This window comes from Calypte anna, chromosome 25 (assembly GCF_003957555.1).
Source record: "Calypte anna isolate BGI_N300 chromosome 25, bCalAnn1_v1.p, whole genome shotgun sequence".
NCBI classification, from domain to species: Eukaryota; Metazoa; Chordata; class Aves; order Apodiformes; family Trochilidae; genus Calypte; species Calypte anna.
The window spans coordinates 189,004-207,149 of record NC_044270.1 but is presented as its reverse complement, the minus strand read 5'-3'; the positions used below and the strand labels follow the sequence as shown (position 1 = coordinate 207,149).

Sequence of the window (18,146 nt, the reverse complement as noted above, 5' to 3'; positions counted from 1 at the left end):
AGGGGTCTGGAGCTCTGGGGGATGCCGTCGAGGGGACGGGTGGAGCCGGAGCCGGTGCCGGTGCCCTCCCGGGCGGACTACAAGTCCCGAACGACCCCGCAGAGCGGCAGGAACCGGGGACGCGGGGAAGGGGGGGCTGGGGGGTGGGATACGGGGAGCGGGCGGGGATGATGTCAGCCTGCGGGGAGCCCCGGCGCGGCCAATGGGGCGGCGGGGCCGGGCCGACGGCGGCGGCGGGGGCGGCGGCGGCGGCGATCGCCCATTCATGATCCAGCTGCCGGTGAAGCGGTGCCGGTGGCCGGGCAAACGGCGCCGGTAACGGCGTTATGGAAACATCGGGGCATCTTCACGATTCGGGTGTGGGGGACTTAGAGGAGGAGGGTCGGTGTCCCTGCCCGTTACCGGGGGATGAACGGGCACCGCCGCCGCCCCCCGCCGGGCTGCCGCCGCTCCAGCACAGCCTGTTGCACTCCTCGCCCGGTTCGTTCCGGGCCCCTCCTCCTCCTCCCGCCGCCCCCGCCGCCCTCCACCCTTCCTCCCGCCACGGCAGCCAACTCAACCTCGGCGACCACCCGGTAACGGGCTCCGGACCGGGGAGCGGCAAACACCGGCAACCGAGTCCCTTGGTTCACCGGCGGGACAGCAACCCCTTCACCGAGATCGCCATGAGCTCCTGCAAGTACAGCGGGGGGGTGATGAAGCCCCTCAGCCGCCTCAGCGCATCCCGCCGCAACCTCATCGAAGCCGAACCGGAGGCTCAACCTTTGCAGCTCTTTGGGGCCAGCGGACCCCCCGAGATCGTCGTCTCGCGTGAGGACAACCACGCGCCCGCCGCTTGTCGCCCCGACCGCCCCCCCGCCCGCCCGCCCCCCGCCGCCTTCGCCAAGGGGCCCAAGCGCAAGGCACAGAACATCGGGTACCGGCTGGGGCACCGCCGGGCGCTCTTCGAGAAGAGGAAGAGGCTCAGCGACTACGCGCTCATCTTCGGCATGTTCGGCATCGTCGTCATGGTCATCGAGACCGAGCTCTCCTGGGGGCTCTACTCCAAGGTACCCGCCCTGGGGGACGAGGTGGGGGTGGGCAGGGTGGGCGCGGGTCCCGTGGCACCCATCAGGGACAGCGGGGGGAGCGCAGAGCCGATCGCCCCATCCCGCACCCACCGGCCTTAGCCTGGACGGAATTGTCCCCTCCGGTGCCCGGTGGGGTGAGCGTGGAGCAAACTGCCCCGGTTGGTGCCCGGTGGGGTGGGCGTGGCACGGTGCATCCCACCCGGTGTCCCATAGGATAATCCCAGAGCCCACTGCCCCGCGTGGTGGGGGACGGGGCCGGAGGGACCGGTGTGGTGACCGACGGGGTGGCCCCCGGGGCCTTGCGGGGACGTTGCGGGTGTTGGCACCGGGGTGGGGGGCCCTGGGGGCTGTGGCTCTGCCGGGTCCTGGCGGAGCTGCCCCATGTGCCAGCAGCACCGGAACCACCGGGCTCTGCAGTGCCCAGCACCGGACCGACTGGGCTACCCTCGGGGCACCGTGCCCTCGGCTTTCCCTCCTCCTCCTTCTCCTCCACACCCTTTTCTTCCCTTTTTTTCCCTTTTCTTATCTTTTTGTCTTTTTTTTGGACGATGTCTTTTATTTATAATTTCCCCCCCCCCCCCAAAAAAAAAAAAACAAAAAAAACCAAACAAAAAAAAAACGCCCCTTCCAGCTCCTGCTCCAGGGCTGCGCTGGTTGGCAGCGATATGAATAACTCTTTGTATAGACATCTGTCATGTTATTTATACTTATCCAGGGAGGGGAAGGCAGCGGCACCCGCGCCGGCTCGGGTGTGCGTGGCACCCATGGGCGGCAGCAGGACGGCACTGCCGAGGGGGCCGGGGGGGTGGATGGCGGGGGGTCCCCGTGCCGGAGGGGTGGGAAGGGGCTGCTGGATGCTCCCTGGTGCAGGTGGTGGGGAGGGTGGAGGAGGTGGTGGAAGGAGAGAGAGAGAGAGAGGGGGGAGGCTGGGGGTGCTGGGGGGCGTGGGGGATCCCAGCGAGGTGCCCGTCCTACAGTGGGGGGCTCGGAGCTGCTGGTGGGGTCGGTGGGAGTGTGGGGGCTGCTGGCAGCAATTCCCACTGCTCCCAGCTGGCATCGCTGGCTCCCGCACCCGGGGAGGAGAAGGATGCTTGGCTGTGCTGTCAGAGCCTTGTCCCCCCCCCCCCCGGGGGTCCTGCTCCCTTTTGGAAGCAGCAAGGCCAAACCACTGTGAGCACCCTGCACCCACTGCCTGTTGAGCCGTGGTGGGACCTGGTGGGCCCCTGGCCACCCTGGGCCTGTGCCTGGTGACAGGGGACACTGGTCACCCTGTCTGGGCCCTGCACCCATGTGCCTGGTGACAGGGGACACTGGTCACCCTGTCTGGGTCCTGCACCCATGTGCCTGGTGACAGGGTACACTGTCACTCTGTCCAGGTGCTGCACCCATGTGCCTGGTGACACGGACACTGCCCACCTTGCCTGGATCCCTGTTTTACCATACCTGCGCCCGTTTACTTGGTGATAAGTGACACTGGCCACCCTGGCCGGGTCCCTGTGTCTGCATGCCTGGTGACAGGGGACACACACCACCCTTGCCAGGCTGGTGGCAGTGCTGCTGCCACACTGCCACGCTGAACACTTGGGTCAGCCAGGTCAGACCCCAGAGTCAGTGCTGCCACCGTAGCCCTGACCCGGTGCCCACCACCACGCTCGTGCCAGCTGCATGGTGCAGGGGCATCCTTGGCTCCTGGCTGCTGGTGGCAGTGGGTGACCACCCATTAATCCCCCCAGTAGCTCCTGGTGGGAAACCAGAGCCCACCAGTGGGGACCAAAGTAGCACCCAGAGCCTGGCAGCTGTCGGATGTTCAGGGCTGATGGTTCTGCCAGCCCTGGCCCGGGTCCAGGTCTGCCCCACAGCCAACACCAGCTGGAGGGTTCCAGGGCTGTGCTGGGATGTGGTGGTTGGGTTTTCCCTCTTCCCTGCCAGACCTATCTTGAAGTGTGGGCAGGAGAGGGTCCCTCCTGACTGCGGGCTGAAGCACCGTAGCTTCCCAGAACCATCACCGGGGTGAAGCGGTGTGGCATGGTGCTGCCAGGGGTGCGGAGGCATCGCTGCGGTTCTGTTGAGTCCCTGACAGTGTTTGCTCAAGTGTGGACCCAGCTGTGGCTCTTCCCACCATCTCCCTCCAGCCCCGGTGCCTCCTGGAGTTGCCGGTGAACGCGGCGGGTGCGCGGCAGCCTCGGCCGCTAGCGGCCGGTGGGTGCCCGGTGGTGGCACGGCCAGCGGTGCCGTGGGGCAGGATTAATGCCCTTGGGAAGGGTCTGGCCGTGGCAGCAGCCCTGCCCTGGAGTTTGGCTATTAATAGCCGTGGTTGGGTTGCCGGCGCCTTGCTCAGCACCAGCCATTATATCCACACAATTGGGCAGCCGGAGCCAAGCCCTGAACAATGCGCCGCCGCCTCCACCGCAAACCGCCCCTGCCACGTGCCACCAACCTGCTGGGATGGGGACACTGGGAGGGAGAGAGGGGCTGGGAGACAGGGAGGTGTCCAGAGGCCACGAGTGTGTCGGGTCTCAGTGTGTCACAAGTGTAGTGGGGGTGGGGGGGGGTGTCTCAGCGTGTCACGAGTGTGTCGGGTCTCAGCGTGCTGGGTCTTGGTGTGATGGTATTGGGGTGGCAGTGACAGGGCAGGTTGGTTTGGTGGTGGCACCGTGGCACAGGGCTGCTTGGCACTGGTGGGGCCGGGGCGTGACCAGCGGTAGCATTGGTTCCCCCGGGGCTGAAACGGGGTCCAGAGTTTGGGGGGAGATGGAGCATCTTGCTCTTCCCAGGGAACAGCCACCTCCCTCTCCGGTGAATGGAGGGCTAGGTTAATTTACATAAAGCTAATTAGGAGAAGGCTCTAATTAACATCATCCATCAGGGTGCTGTAACATCGGGCTGAGGCTTGAAGGCCCTTTGGCCGTGTCTTCCCTGACGCCTGCCCTGCTCTCCTTGCAGGACTCCATGTTCTCCCTGGCCTTGAAATGCCTCATCAGCCTCTCCACTGTCATCCTCCTGGGGCTCATCGTCGCCTACCACACGCGGGAGGTGCAGGTAGGTCCCAGGGGCTGCTAGGGTGGGATGGCTGGGGTGGGATTTGCAGCACACCCATGGGAAGCTGAACCCCAGCTCATGGTCCACCTCCCCCTCAGTCAGGTCTTGGGGAGGATGACAAAGGGTCTGGGGGGGGGGTGAGGTGTTAATGGCTGGAGGAGGCTGCAGCCAGGAAGGGCTTGGAGCAGCCGAGGTGCCAAGGAAAGCTGTGAAAACCTTTCCTAATCAGGGCTGCCCACTCTCTTCCTCCCTGCCTGCCCCAGCGTTGCCGGGCAATGAAAGGGTTCCCAGTTTGCTCCAGGAAGGCCGCGCTCCCCGGCGGGATCCGGCTTCGGCACAATGCCGGCGGGGTTGGGACAGGAGAGGAATTAATTGCCAGGGGGAAAAAAAAGCCCCCCTGGAAGAGATGCCAAAGCCCTCAGGGCACCAAAGGTCCCACCTTGTCCCCTAGGGCAGCTTGGTTTGGGGGGGGGCTGGATGAGGGAGCCCCGCTTCCTTCCTGCCTGCCAGGGACCTGCCTGCTGCCTGCTTGGGGACTCAGCCTGGCAGTGGGCTGCTCAAAGTCAACATCTGAGAGCTCTGAGGTTTGCTAGGATAATATTTACCCCGGGGATGGCTGCAGTTGGGGTCAGAGGTGTCACTCCCCAGAGCTCGCTGGCTTCACCAGGGGATGGTTTTGGGAAAAGGTTGTGCAAGACCCCACATCCACCTGAGATGAAATCCCCACTGCTGCCCCTCCAGGGAGTCCTGCTCCCCCCAAATCCCTCTCATTGTCCCTCCACGGGGTCCTGCTGTGCTGAATGTCACCATGGTCCAGCTGGGCTGGCAGGGATGGGTTTGATCCAGACAGATTCGTGTGGCTGCTGCTCACCCCATTCCCTCTCTGGTGCTTCTCATGGGATTGCTGGTGACTGGGCCAGGGCAGGCATGAGGCTGTAAATCTTTGGGTTCTTGCCCCACTGGGGCACTGCTGGACATCCCCAGCCCCTTGGAAAGATTCAGCAACATCTTCAGCCTCTTCACTTGGTATTAATTAATTGGTGGGTCCTTAGGAACATTTCCAACCCTCAGTTTCTCCAGGGCCAGGGCATCCCTGAGTCCAACCACTGGCATCCTGCCTGTCCCCTCCCTGGCTGCCTGGTCCCCAAAGGGCTGGGACTGGGGAAGGTCCCCGGGGTGTCCCCATGCCCATCACCCACCCCTTGTCCCTCCAGTTCTGCCACAGCATTTGCTAGACCACCCTGTCACCCAGGCTGGCAGCTCCAGCAGGGATCTGGGGGGAGGGGGCACAGCCCCACTCAGCCCCCCCCCACCCTCTTGGGGTGCTCAGGGCTCTCGGTGCCTTTTTTGTTGGGTGCCCCCTCTGTGGTTTCGCTCCTCATTCCTCTGCCGGAGCCAGTGCTGGGGATGTGAGGCTGGGGGATGCTGGGATGTGGGGATGCCCCATCGGGTACTGCTGGACCACGGTTTCCATGGCAACCTGCAGCGATGCGCCGCAGGGCTGCGAGGGGCTGGAACGCGGGGGGGGGGAGGGTGGGAAAAACCTCCCTGAAACTCCCTCTGCTCTTTCCCTTCCCCAGCCCGTTCTCCCCCCCTCCCCTCCGCAGCCCAAAAGCTCCCTGCTTTTTTCCTCTGCCAGCGTGTTTATTTTCACACCCTTTTCCAGGAAGGAATGGGCTGAGGATCTCCCTTGACAGCTTGGAGCTTTTTTTTTTTTTTTTTTTCATAAACAATTTCTCAAACAAAAGCGGCCACATGGAACCGGAGCTTCCCAAACAGACAGGGAGGGAGCCGGGAACGATCGCTCCGTGAAGTCAATCCCGGTGATTCGGTTCTCACCGGTCCCCGGGGGAGAGCCCCGTGTGCCGTGCCGTGCCGTGCCGTGCCGTGCCGTGCCAGGAAGGCTCAGGTGCTCCGGGGCCTCCGGCAGAGCGGGAGGGTTGTTCCCAGGCTCGGTGCCAACCGGGATGGAGCGGCTGCCAGAACTCCCGGCCCCCGGGACCAGCCGGGATCTCTCTGTGCTTTTCGGGGTCGAGGACACGGCTGATGACGGTGGCGCCGGCTGCCACCTCCCCCTTGGATCCCTTCCCAGCGGCACCTTTGCCAAGGGCTGCTTAGAGAGGCCCTGAGCGGGTCCCCGCTGCTGTAGGTGACACCGGTGGCCCCGTCACACCGGGGCCGAGACCGTGTCCTGCCCGATGCTGCCAGGGCCGGTGACCCCCGGGGTCTGGTGGCATCAGAGACCCCAACGCCATCGCCGGGAAAGGAGCTGGTACCCAGGCCAAACCGCTGGTTGCTATGGCAACCGCATCCCGTCCCTGCCAGCTGCCTCTGGTCTTTCCACTCCAAAAGTTGCCCAGGGGTGTGGTGGCTGCGGGTGACACCGGGGTGGGACTGCAGGGCTGGGGGACTCCTGGGGGGGCTCTGTTGTACCAGGGCTCTCCCCTCTCTGCTGCAGCGGGTGACACGGCTGCCAAGCAGCCTGAAGGTGTCCCCAGAGCTGTAACCACCCCCTGGGTGGTACAGGGTACAGGGTAACCACCCCCTGGGCACAGGGGCAGAGCCCTTGGGGGGTGGTGAGCTCCCAGTATCCCCTTTTCCTTCCCATCCATTCCACACCCTCTGGCTGAAGCCATCTCTGGTGTCCATCTCCCAGCCTGTGGCAGGGTGTTGGTGTGGCAGGGTGCTGGTGTGACAGGGTGTCAGTGTGGCAGGGTGCTGGTGTGACAGGGTGTTGGTGTGAGAGGGTGTCGGTGGGGCAGGGTGTTGGTGTGGCCGGGTGTTGGTGTGGCAGGGTGTTTGTGGGACAGGCTGTCAGTGTGGCAGGGTGTTGGTGTGGCTGGGTGTTGGTGTGGCAGGGTGCTGGTGTGGCAGGTTGTCAGTGAGGCAGGGTGTTGGTGGGACAGGGTGTTGGTGTGACAGGCTGTCAGTGGGGCAGGGTGTTGGTGTGGCAAGGTGTTGGTGTGACAGGGTGTTGGTGGGGCAGGGTGTTGGTGTGACAGGGTCAGCCAGAGCCCCCGGTGAGCACCTGGTTTTGCCTCCCCCCAGCTCTTTGTGATCGACAACGGAGCCGACGACTGGCGGATAGCCATGACGTACGAGCGGATCCTCTACATCAGCCTGGAGATGCTGGTTTGTGCCATCCACCCCATCCCCGGGGAGTATAAATTTTTCTGGACAGCTCGCCTGGCTTTCTCCTACACGCCTTCCCGAGCGGAGGCGGACGTGGACATCATCCTGTCCATCCCCATGTTCCTGAGGCTCTACCTGATCGCGCGGGTGATGCTGCTGCACAGCAAACTCTTCACCGACGCCTCCTCCCGCAGCATCGGGGCTCTCAACAAGATCAACTTCAACACCCGCTTTGTCATGAAGACCCTGATGACCATCTGCCCCGGGACGGTGCTCCTGGTCTTCAGCATCTCCCTCTGGATCATCGCCGCCTGGACGGTCCGGGTGTGCGAGAGGTGAGGGGCGGCTGGGGGGTGGGCTGGGTGCAGGGTGGGGTTGGGTGTTGGGGGGATTCAAGGTGGTTGGGATGGTGCATGGTGGGTCAGGGGGCACCACAGTTTGGGATGTGTGGCTGTTTGGGATGTGTCCTGTTCAGGATGTGTTGGTCCTGGTCAGGATGTGTGGAAGTTCAGCAGGTACAGTGGTTTGGAATTTGTGGCAGTTTGGGATGCAGGATGGTTTGGGGTGTCAGGGGGATGGAGAGTGGGTTTGGGGTGTCAGGGGGATTCAAGGTGGGTTGGGATGGTGCATGGTGGGTCAGGAGGCACCACAGTTTGGGATGTGTGGCTGTTAGGGATGTGTCATGGTTCGGGATGTGCGGAAGTTCAGCAGGTAGAGTGGTTTGGAATTTGTTTGGGATTCAGGATGGTTTGGGATGTGGGGCAGTTTGGGATGCACAGAGGTTCAGGATGCGCTGTGGTTGATGTGCAGTGGTTGGGGATGCAGAACCATTTGGGATGCCAGGTGGTTCTGGATATGGGGCAGTTGAGGATGCAGGATGGTTTGGGATGTGTGGTGGTTTGGGATGCAGGGTGGTTGAGGATGTGCAGTGGTTCAGGTTGCAAAGCAGCTTGGGATGAAGGGTGGTTCAGGATGCAGGGATGGTTTGGGATGGGCAGTGGTTCTGGATGTGGTGCAGTTCGGGATGAAGGGTGGTTTGGTATCAGAGGTGGTTCTGGATATGTGGTTATTTAGGATGTAGAGCAGTTTGGGATGCAGGGTGGTTCTGGATGAGCAGTGGTTCGGGCTGTGCAGTGGTTCTGGTTGTGCAGTGGTTCGGGTTGTGCAGTGGTTCTGTTCTGGCTGTGCAGTGGTTCTGGATGTGGTGCAGTTCTGGAAGCAGGGTGGTTCTGGCTGTGCAGTGGTTCTGGATGCAGGGTGGTTCTGGCTGTGCAGTGGATCTGTGCTGTCCTGGTGCCCCACGGGAGGGCTGCAGAGCTCCAGGGATTCACCCTCCGTGGGTTTTCCCTCTCACCCCCCCGGGGTCAGGAGCAGAGACAGACCCGTCCTCACAGCACAGGACCTGGGGACAGCCCGGGCTGTCCCTGCGTGGGGACAGCGTGTGGTGGCAGCCAGCGTGGGGACAACTGGGGGTCTGTAGGGGGCAGTGGGAGCTGGGGGGAGGCCAGAGGGGTTGTGGGGCTGGCAAGCAGCAGTGCCTGGCTCGGGCTTTGCCAGCGAGTGCCATGACAACCCCGCGGTGACAAACCCACTGCCGATGGCATCACGCTGCCATCAGTGGGGGTTGCTGTGGCGACCAGCCCGGCAGGTACAGCTGCACATCCCTCTCCTGGGGGACCCCTTTGTCCCCTGCAGGGGGGCTGGTGGCCAGTGGAAAGGTGTCCCCAACCCCAGCACTGGGATGGGGGTTCCCTCATTGGCAAGGTGCCAGCAGCACCCAAGTCGTGTCCTGTGCCCTGTGCCCTGTGTCCTGTGCCCTGTGCCCTGTGTCCTGTCCCTGCTGCTCCTGTCCCCAGGAGGTTAAACCCGACCCCCTGTTGTCACCCCCACCCAGCTGGGTCTGCAGCTCTGCAGCAGCAAAGCCCCCAAACCACAGTTTGGTGTCTGTAGGGTCCCAAAATGGGACAAAATCTCCTTTAGCTGCTGCAGCAGCTTCATCCCAGCCTGGGAAAGGAGGGCTGAGGGGTGGCTGGGGGGGTAATAGTTGGACCTGAGGATCTTAAAGGTTTTTTTGTGTTTTTCCCCAAGCCAAACAATTCCCACCTGGGGTCCCCTTGGTGCTAGCAAGGTGGGGAGGCCACCCCTCCTCTTCCCTAGGCTGGGACCCCCCATCCTGGTGACCCTCTGAGGGGACATCAGAGCAGCTTGAGGTCCCGCAGCAGGGAGCCAAGTGGTGCTGAGCTTTTCTGAGCTTTTCCAGGCTGCCTTTTTGCCTTCCTGCCTCCCTTAATGACGCTCTCAGGATGTGCTGGATGGGCTTGTGCTACTTAATTGCGTTTGGGAGATTTTTTTTTTATTTGTGCCACCTAAATGGGGAGCGAGAGGCCAGGCTCCCTGAGGACGTGAAAGGGGGTGGATTCAGCACCTGGGGAGGGGAGGGATGTTGGGCTGAAAAGCTCAGTGTAAATAGAGAACGATTAGTGACAAAAAAAAAAAGAAATAAATAAAATAGAAATGACGCAGGCAAAGCGCTGCAGATCCCCAGCACCGCAGCTGCCACGACCTGCAGCTACCCACCCCCCCTCCTTGCAAAAAGAGGCAAAGCCAGGGGCTGGAGAGCAGGCTGGGGGGGCAGAAACCTGGGGGGGGATGCACTGACACAGGGGGATTCCCAGGAGATGCTGAATCGAAGGGGTTGCAGGAGCTGGGGGGATTGCACTGACCCCAAGGTGCACGGAGCCAGGGGGATGCAGGATCCAGGGGGTGCAGGATCCAGGGGATGCAGGAGCTGAGGGGATGCAGGATCCAGGGGATGCAGGACCCAGGGGATGAAGGATCTGAGGGGATGCAGGATCCAGGGGAATGTAGGATCTTAGGGGATGCACCAATGTGGAGGGGATGCTGAGCCCTGAGGGATTCAGGATCCAGGGGGATGCAGGATCCAGGGGATGCAGGATCTGAGGGGATGCAAGAGCTGAAGGGATTCAGGATCCGGGGGGATGCAGGAGCTGAGGGAATGCACGATCTGAGGGGATTCAGGATCCAGAGGATGCAGGATCTGAGGGGATTCAGGATCCAGGGGATTCAGGACCCAGCGGGATGCAGGAGCTGAGGGGATGCAGGATCCAGGGGATGCAGGAGCCGAGGGGATGCATCAGTGTGGAGGGGATGCTGGGCCCTAAGGGATGCAGGACTCAAGGGGTTGCACCAACCCAGGGGGATGCAGGACCCGGGGGGGGGGTGCAGGACCTGGGGGGATGCAGGACCCAGGATGGATGCAGAGTCCCTGGGCCATGCTCCATTCCTGAGGGATTCTCCACATCTCTGGTGAAGGTTTCCCAAGCCATGTCCCCAGCACTAGAAACCAGTTTGCTGCCCTCAGGACCATCCCCAACCAGCACCTGTTGGACCCAGGTGGCTCAGCAGTGGCTACCTGGCTACCCTGGGGGCTGGTGCAGCCAGGTGGGGGCTGCCATGGGCTCCTGGTGTGTCCCAGTGCAGGGGGATGCTGGTGACAACCCCAGGGAGCAGGTGGTGACCTTGGTGAGCAAGGGGGCGATGAGGATGGGCACTGAGGTCATGTGCTGGACCCCCCCTCCCCAGCTTATCAACTCATTGTGTTCAAAGTACTTTGGGAATGAGGAAACGTTTGGCTCTGCTGGAGCCCCCTGGATGCTCCTGGGCACATTCCCAAGGGCTCACATCCAGGTTGTGGATTCTGGGGGGTCTGGGGGAGCCCTGTGGGCTCTGCCCCCCTCCAGCCACAGTGGAGCTCTCAGCACAGCTCAGGGTTCTTTCTCCCTTTCATGCCTTGGGAGGGGAAAACATTTCCAAAGAAGAGAAAACCCAACTGCTGCAGGAGGAGGGGGGGGAGTTTGCCAGAAGTTCCATCTGGTTTCCCTCCTATGGTTCCATGAGGAGACTGGGAGAAGGCTGCCAGGGTGAGGGATGTTTGGGGCAGGAGAGGGGGAACCATCCTGGTTTCACCCCGTGCTGCCTCTCCGTGCCCACATCAGGGCTTGGCTTGGGTCCTGCTCCACCTCTGGAGCCATTGCTGCATTCCCAGGGGAAAAGAGACCCTCCGGGCAGGATTGGGGGGTTGGATGCATCCGGAAAAGCTGCAGCCAGTTCCTGGCCTGGCCAGACCAGTCAGTGACCTCCCAGCCCAACTGGGACGTGGCCATGGAAAGTTTGCAGCATCCTTCAAGAAGCTGCTGCTCCTCCACGTGGTTTTTGTCTCCAGGCCTGGAGCTCTTTCCTCTGTGCCAAGTGGATGCTGGAGGCTTGGCAGGATCCCCACCCATCCCTGGGGTTAGGGGGGGGGACACGGAGAGGAGGGGGGATGCACAGGAGGGTGCTGGGGCTGAGCTGGTGGGGCTGGGGGCTTTTTTCTCCCATCACCTGGCTCTCATCAGCACAGCACGGGGATCAGGCCCTGGTGATGAGTCTGACCCAAAGCAGAAACTCTTCCCGGGGTGTTTTTGCTCCTATTTGAGCTTTTTCTGCACCCAAAACTTGTGCCACCGCCGTCGTTTTGGGGCATCCTGTGTTCCCCCATCCCCTCGTTGCCTGGCACAGCCCTCGTGCCAGGGGTCCCACCGTGTCCCCTTTTGGTCCCTGTAGCTGTCTGTGTCCCCTGCCATGCTGCTACTGATGCCCCCCCCCCCCGTCTCCTTGGCAGGTACCACGACCAGCAGGATGTAACCAGCAACTTCTTGGGGGCCATGTGGCTCATCTCCATCACCTTCCTCTCCATCGGCTACGGGGACATGGTCCCACACACCTACTGTGGGAAGGGTGTGTGCCTGCTCACTGGCATCATGGTAAGGGCCATGCTGAGATGGGTCCCCATCCCACGGGCTCTGCCTGTCCCCACCGTGCCACCAGGGCCACCAGATCTTAGAAACCCAAGTGGTTTTGCCATGGGGTAAGATCTTACAGCCTGGGAGCTGCTCGAGCCTGAGCACAGTAATGAGCAGGATGTGGGGGGGGTTGGTTCAGGTGGGTGCTGCAAGGCTGTGGGGTGCAGTGGTCCCCTGCCTCTGAATTGGGAAATTCAGAGTGGATTTGGTTGGATTCTGGATGGTGGTGAGGACAGGGATGTCCCCAGGGAGCAGGAAGGGCCCCCGAGCATCCCTTGGCCACCTCCACTCCCACCGCCTGCCTTCCATCCCCCAGAGTGATCCCAAATGGCTCCTTCCCAGGAGCTGGGACCAGCTGGGAACCCTCCACCTCCTGCCAGCATCATCGCTTCCTTTCCCCCTGCTCTGAGGTCACTGTCCCCTGGGGTCCTCCCACCATTCCTGCTCCAAGGCTCCTGGGAATCATCCTGGCTTGGGGGATCTGCCCCAGCCCCCCGGCTCTGCCCCCCTCAGCCTTGGGCTCAAACCCATCCCTGTCCCCACATCCCAACCAGAACCACCCGAGCTGGAACCTGGCACAATGTGCCCCCTGCCCACCCCCCAGCAGGGGGATTGGGAGGGGGGGGGTCCCCTGGGGTACCCCCCAGCTGTGTCACCGGGTGATGCCACAGGCAGGAGCTGAGGCCACGTGGCAGAGCCTTGGGTGAGTCTCCAGGATTCAGCAAGGTTATTAATTAATGAGTCTTTAATGAATTAAGGAGCATTTGCCAGGGATGTGGGTGCTGCCAGTGTGTTGGGAAGAGTGGGGATGGGGGGGGAGCAGCCGAGTGGGTGGGGGCAGAGCCCTGGAACCAGTGGAGCTTTGGCACCTTGGCTTCCCAAAGTCAAAGCCAGGCTGGAGGTGATTGCAGGGATCTGGTCCTAATCACCCAGATAATCCAGCTCCCAGCCTGTGCTGCCAGGAGCAGTGGGATTAGGGGGGGGAAGGAAAATTCTGGGGGGTCTTGATCCAGGGTTCCCTTCCCCTGCTGCCCCCAAGGTGCTTCCCCCCCTGTACTCACACCCCCAGAGCCCCTCCTGGGAGCTGGGGGTCCTCATCCTGCAGGGTGATGGGGAGAGGGAGGCCGTGGAGGTTTTGTTTTGTTTTGTTTTTAATTAATTATGTATAATTAATGTTAATTAATTATTAATTAATGAAGGGGGTGCTGGAGGGTGACAAATCACATCCCTCCTGCTGTCCCCCTGCAGGGTGCTGGCTGCACGGCGCTGGTGGTGGCCGTGGTGGCCAGGAAGCTGGAGCTGACCAAAGCTGAGAAACACGTCCACAACTTCATGATGGACACACAGCTGACCAAGAGGGTGAGGTGGGATGAGGAGGATGGGGGGGAGGAAGGGAGGGAGGGAGGAAAGTGTCCCTCAGAAGGTCCCCAAGTTGTCCAGGCAGCCCCAGGCAGTTGGGCTGGGAGGGAGCAGCTGAGTCCTGGGTTCAGTTCCAGGGGCTGTGGAAGTGCCAACAGCCCAGCTGGGACCTGCCAAGAGTGGCAGATGGATGTGGGAATGGAGAAAAACTTGGGAGATTTTTGGGTTGTTTTTTTTTTTTTCTTTTACTCAAGGCTTTGAGTGAAGCTTTGTGTGGGGGTGAGAAGCCTGGTGGTGGATTGGAGGAGGGTTTGGGTTAGAAAACACCTTTCAGATCATTGAGTCCAACCCTTCCCCAAGGCCCCATGGCCCTCAGTACCACAGCTCCAGGGATTGGAAACTCTTCCAGGGATTGGGACTCCACCTCTGGAAGGTCCTGAGAACCCTTTCCAGGGAGAAATTGTTCCCCAGCTCCAACCTAAACCTCCCCTGGCATTCCTCTTGTCCCATCCCTTCTTCCTGGGGAGCAGAGCCCAACTCCCCCTGGCTCCAACCTCCTCTCAGGGGGTTGCAGAGAGCCACAAGGTCTCCCCTCAGCCTCCTCTGCTCCAGGATCAGCACCCCCAGGGCCCTCAGCTGCTCCTCACAACTTCTCCAGCCCCTTCTCCATGTTTTCCAGCCCCTTTCCCAGCTCCATTCCCTTCTCTGGCCACCAACCAACCCCCCAGTCCTTTCCCAGCAGGATCAGTGATGGATCTAGGACCTGCTGCTCCTCTTGCAGCTGCCTGGATCCCCTCTCTCTCCACCCAGGGCAGGTCAGGTCCTCCTCCAGCACCAGCTCCAGGGTGGGTTTCTCCATGAAATCCCCGTGGTGCTGAGGCTGCTGAGCCCCAGACAACTTTTCCCTTTGGCAGATCAAGAACGCGGCAGCCAACGTCCTGCGGGAGACGTGGCTGATCTACAAACACACCAAACTCCTGAAGAAAATCGACCACGCCAAAGTCAGGAAGCACCAGAGGAAGTTCCTCCAAGCCATTCACCAGTAAGGGGTTGGGAACCAGGGTGGGGGAATCATGGCTTTATTTTGGGGGGGGGTTTGGGAGCCTGGGAGATGCATCCCCCCCGCTCTTCCCTTCTCCCCAGGTTGCGGAGCGTGAAGATGGAGCAGAGGAAGCTGAGTGACCAAGCCAACACTCTGGTTGACCTCTCCAAGGCAAGTCCTCCCTGTCAGCTCTTGGCTCGGGTCTTTCTCTTCACTTGGACACCCTAAAGCAGACCTGGCTGACCCCGCAGTGCTCCATCCCTCAGCAGACATCAGCCGGGGGGGTGGGATCAGTCAGGAGGCTGGGGCTGGGGAGGGGTCACCCAGGGAAGGGTTTGCTGCCCACACCCTGCACACAGCAGCACAGGGCTGCCTGCCCCTTCCCCCAACTCTCTGGAGATGGGGTTTGTGGGGACATTGTGATGTCCCTGCCCCAGCTGAGCTGGGGTGACAGTGGCTCTGCCAGCAGCCATGGCACTGACACCCCCCCCCCCAGCTATGACACTGACCCCTCTTGTTCATGGCACTGGGCCCCCCACCATGACACCCCCACAGCCATGGCACCGACCCTTCTATGTCTCTTCTGTTCCTCCCCCCCAACCATGGCACTGACTCCCCCCACCTATGACACTGACCCCCCCCCAAGTCATGACACCCCCCCCCCAACCCATGGCACTGATCCCCTCATGTACCCCCATGTCCCCCCCCCCACTCATGACACCCCCCCACCATGACACTGACCCCTCGACCATGGCATCCTCCAGCCATGACACTGACCCCCCCAACCCATGGCACTGATCCCCTCATGTCCCCCCAGTCCCCCCCCTGCTCATGACACTGATCCCCCCCCAAGTCATGAAACCCCCCCCCCCAACCCATGGCACTGATTCCCCCTTTCCCCCCAGTTCCCCCCCAGCCATGTCACTGAACTCCCATGACCCCACGGTCCCCCACAGCCACGGCACTGACCCCCCCAGCCCATGGCACTGATCCCCCCATGTCTCCCCAGTCCCCCTACAGCCATGGCACTGACCCCCCTGTTCACGACACTGACCCCCCCTCTGTGACTTCCCCATGTCACCTCTGTGTGTGTCTGTGTGTGTCCCCCCCCAGATGCAGAACGTGATGTACGACCTCATCACGGAGCTCAACGACCGCAGCGAGGATCTGGAGAAGCAGATCGGGAGTTTGGAATCCAAACTGGAGCAGCTCAGCGCCAGTTTCAGCTCCCTGCCCCTCCTCATGGCCGATCTGCTGCGCCAGCAGCACCAGCGCCTCCTCACCGCCGTCCTGGAGACCCGGGGGGTCGGGGTACCCGTGGCCACCCCCCAAACTCCTCTTTCCGAGAGCCCCATCGGGGTCAGCTCCACCTCTTTCCCCACCCCTTACACCAGCTCCAGCAGCTGCTAAACCGGCAGCCGCCCCCCGGTGTGTTCACCCCCCCCCCATCCCATCCCCTTCCCGCCCCTTCCCCAACTCCGGACAGGGGCAGCGTTTCCACGAAGTCTCCACGGATTTTATTTCTGGTCCTCAAGGAGCCTTCGGCCGGGATTTTTCGCCGACGCCTTGGTGTGGGGTTGTCCCCCGTTCAGGTGCCTCTTTACTCGTGGTGAAGGAAGGGGGACGGACCGGTGACCCACGGCGGCTGCCGGTGCCGCGGGGGGGGGGAAACCCACGCTCAATCTCAGGTCTTCACATTTGAAAAACAAACCAACAAGTCCGAAGCACTGAAGCGATGGAGACACCACAGGGAGAGTTTTCTTCCTCCCCTACTCGGAGCTCGACGGGGACCTGGGAAATTCCCTGGTGCCCCCCACCCCTTCCCACCCCTCTCACCGGCACCGGGTGGGTGCCAAGGTGGTGGCTTCTTACCCACGCCCCTCACCGGGACCCACGGGCCTTTCCCTGGGATTGCTGGGTTGTCACTAGCCCAGGGAGGCTTCTTCAGAGCTGTGTTTTCTGCCCCAGGCAGAAGAAGAAGAAAAAGGGACATTTCTCCTCGATGGACTTTAGTGTCACACTCTGCCCAGAGACCTGGGCAAGCGCCGAGGGATGTGGGGCTACCCAAACCCAGATGGTGATGGCCACCGAGGGGGCTGGCGGGCCAGCCCCAAGCACTGGGGCACTTTGGGGGGGTCCCCAGTTGCTCCCATCACCGTACATCCGTGAGCCACCCCATAACTCCCCCCTCATCCCCCCCTCAGCGTTTTGGGAACCCACTGGGAACCCACAGCAGAACTGTTCCCATGGGCTCCGACCACCCCCACTGGCACTGGGGGCTCCCTGGGTGTTGAGCCAGGGGACTCTGGCAAGTGAGGTGGTGGTGGGGACAGGGACTTCATCTGTTTAAAACAATCCGTTGCCTTCGTGCTGCTTCTGCTGGGTTTGGTGGGGACCGGCAGCACCGCCCGGCACCGGCCCGGCAAGGGAAGTGCAGCCCCTCCTGCTTTAGTTTCTTTTTTTTTTTTAAAAAAAAGGTGACTTTGGGCATCACCTGGCGACTTCTGGAATCAGCCATTTTCCCTTCTGCTTCCTCCTTTCCCCTCCTCCCACCCCAGTTCTACCCTGGGGTGTGCTCTGTGCCTGCTCTGCCAGGCTGCAGTTCTGGGGTTTGCTGCTTTCCACGAAAACTCAGCAGAAGCTTTTTCTTCATTTTTTTTTTTTTTTTTTTTTTAAACAGATGAAGTAACCGTGTAATTACTCCACGCTATTAATTCCACCTCACCCAGCAGTGTCAGTAATTGTCCTCAAAAGTCACTGTGTTACTCCAGGTATACTCAGCCTGTAATCCCCTTCGTAAACTCTTTCCCTTCCATCCGTAATGCTGGAAGGTTCCAAGAAGCTCCTGCCCACCTCTGGAAGCAGGTTTCCAGCCTGGCAAGGGAGAAAATGGTGCAAATTTGTAGAAGGAGGCTGACATTCAGCATCTCCACTGGCATGCGGGCAGCCAGGGGAGTAAAAAAAAGGTTCCTGACCTTGAGCAGGAGCAAAGAGCAACGTGGAGCAAGGTGTGAGGAGAGGAGGTGGAGCCCAGGGCCTGGAGAGCTGGAGGCTGGATTGATGCTCAAGGATGAATCGATGGTCAAGAACTGATTGTGCCAAATGGGAACCTCCATATGGATCAAGGCTGGGAAATCCAAGGGAGTGAGATGAGAAGGGAGGGAAGCACCAGAGAGGAGAGCTTTGGGATTGCAAGAGGGACAGGAGAGCCTGGAGGTGGAGCAGAGCCAGGATTCCACCAGGATCACACCAGGATTCCACCAGGATTCTGCCAGGATTCCACAAGGATTCTGCCAGGATTCTACCAGGATTCCACCAGGATTCTACCAGGATTCCACCAGGATTCCACCAGGAGCTGGCGTGATCACTGCACCCCACACCCAGCACCTGACAGGCTCCATCCCCCCCCCTCCCCCAGCACAACCTGCACCCCAAACCACCCCTCTGCCCCGAGACTTTGCAGGTCTGGGGCTGCACCTTTCCCTCTGCACCTTACACCCTGTGTCCTGCCCAACCTGAACCTCCATCCCACCCCCTGCACCTCCCATCCCACCCTCTGCATCCTTTGCACCTCCCATCCCACTCCCTGTACCCTCATCCCATCCCCTGCCCCCCAATCCCACCCCCATCCCTCACCCAGCT

The 18,146-nt window shown here is 61.4% G+C and overlaps 1 protein-coding gene across 2 annotated transcripts; it reads left to right on the top strand.

The window, feature by feature from the left end:
* Positions 1 to 280: 280 nt before the first annotated feature.
* KCNN3 (potassium calcium-activated channel subfamily N member 3) lies at positions 281 to 16,968 on the top strand. 2 transcript variants are annotated; one of them, XM_030465230.1, is made up of 9 exons: positions 281 to 1,049; positions 4,014 to 4,109; positions 7,158 to 7,576; positions 11,923 to 12,064; positions 13,352 to 13,462; positions 14,377 to 14,504; positions 14,606 to 14,675; positions 15,618 to 15,912; positions 16,155 to 16,968. In XM_030465230.1, exons 1-9 carry the CDS (start codon positions 327 to 329, stop codon positions 16,583 to 16,585), a joined length of 2,415 nt encoding a protein of 804 aa, XP_030321090.1. In that variant the 5' UTR covers positions 281 to 326; the 3' UTR covers positions 16,586 to 16,968. The 2 variants fall into 2 exon arrangements, with proteins under 2 accessions (XP_030321090.1, XP_030321091.1); XM_030465231.1 differs by having other exon boundaries at positions 282 to 1,049; positions 15,618 to 16,204.
* Positions 16,969 to 18,146: the final 1,178 nt, after the last annotated feature.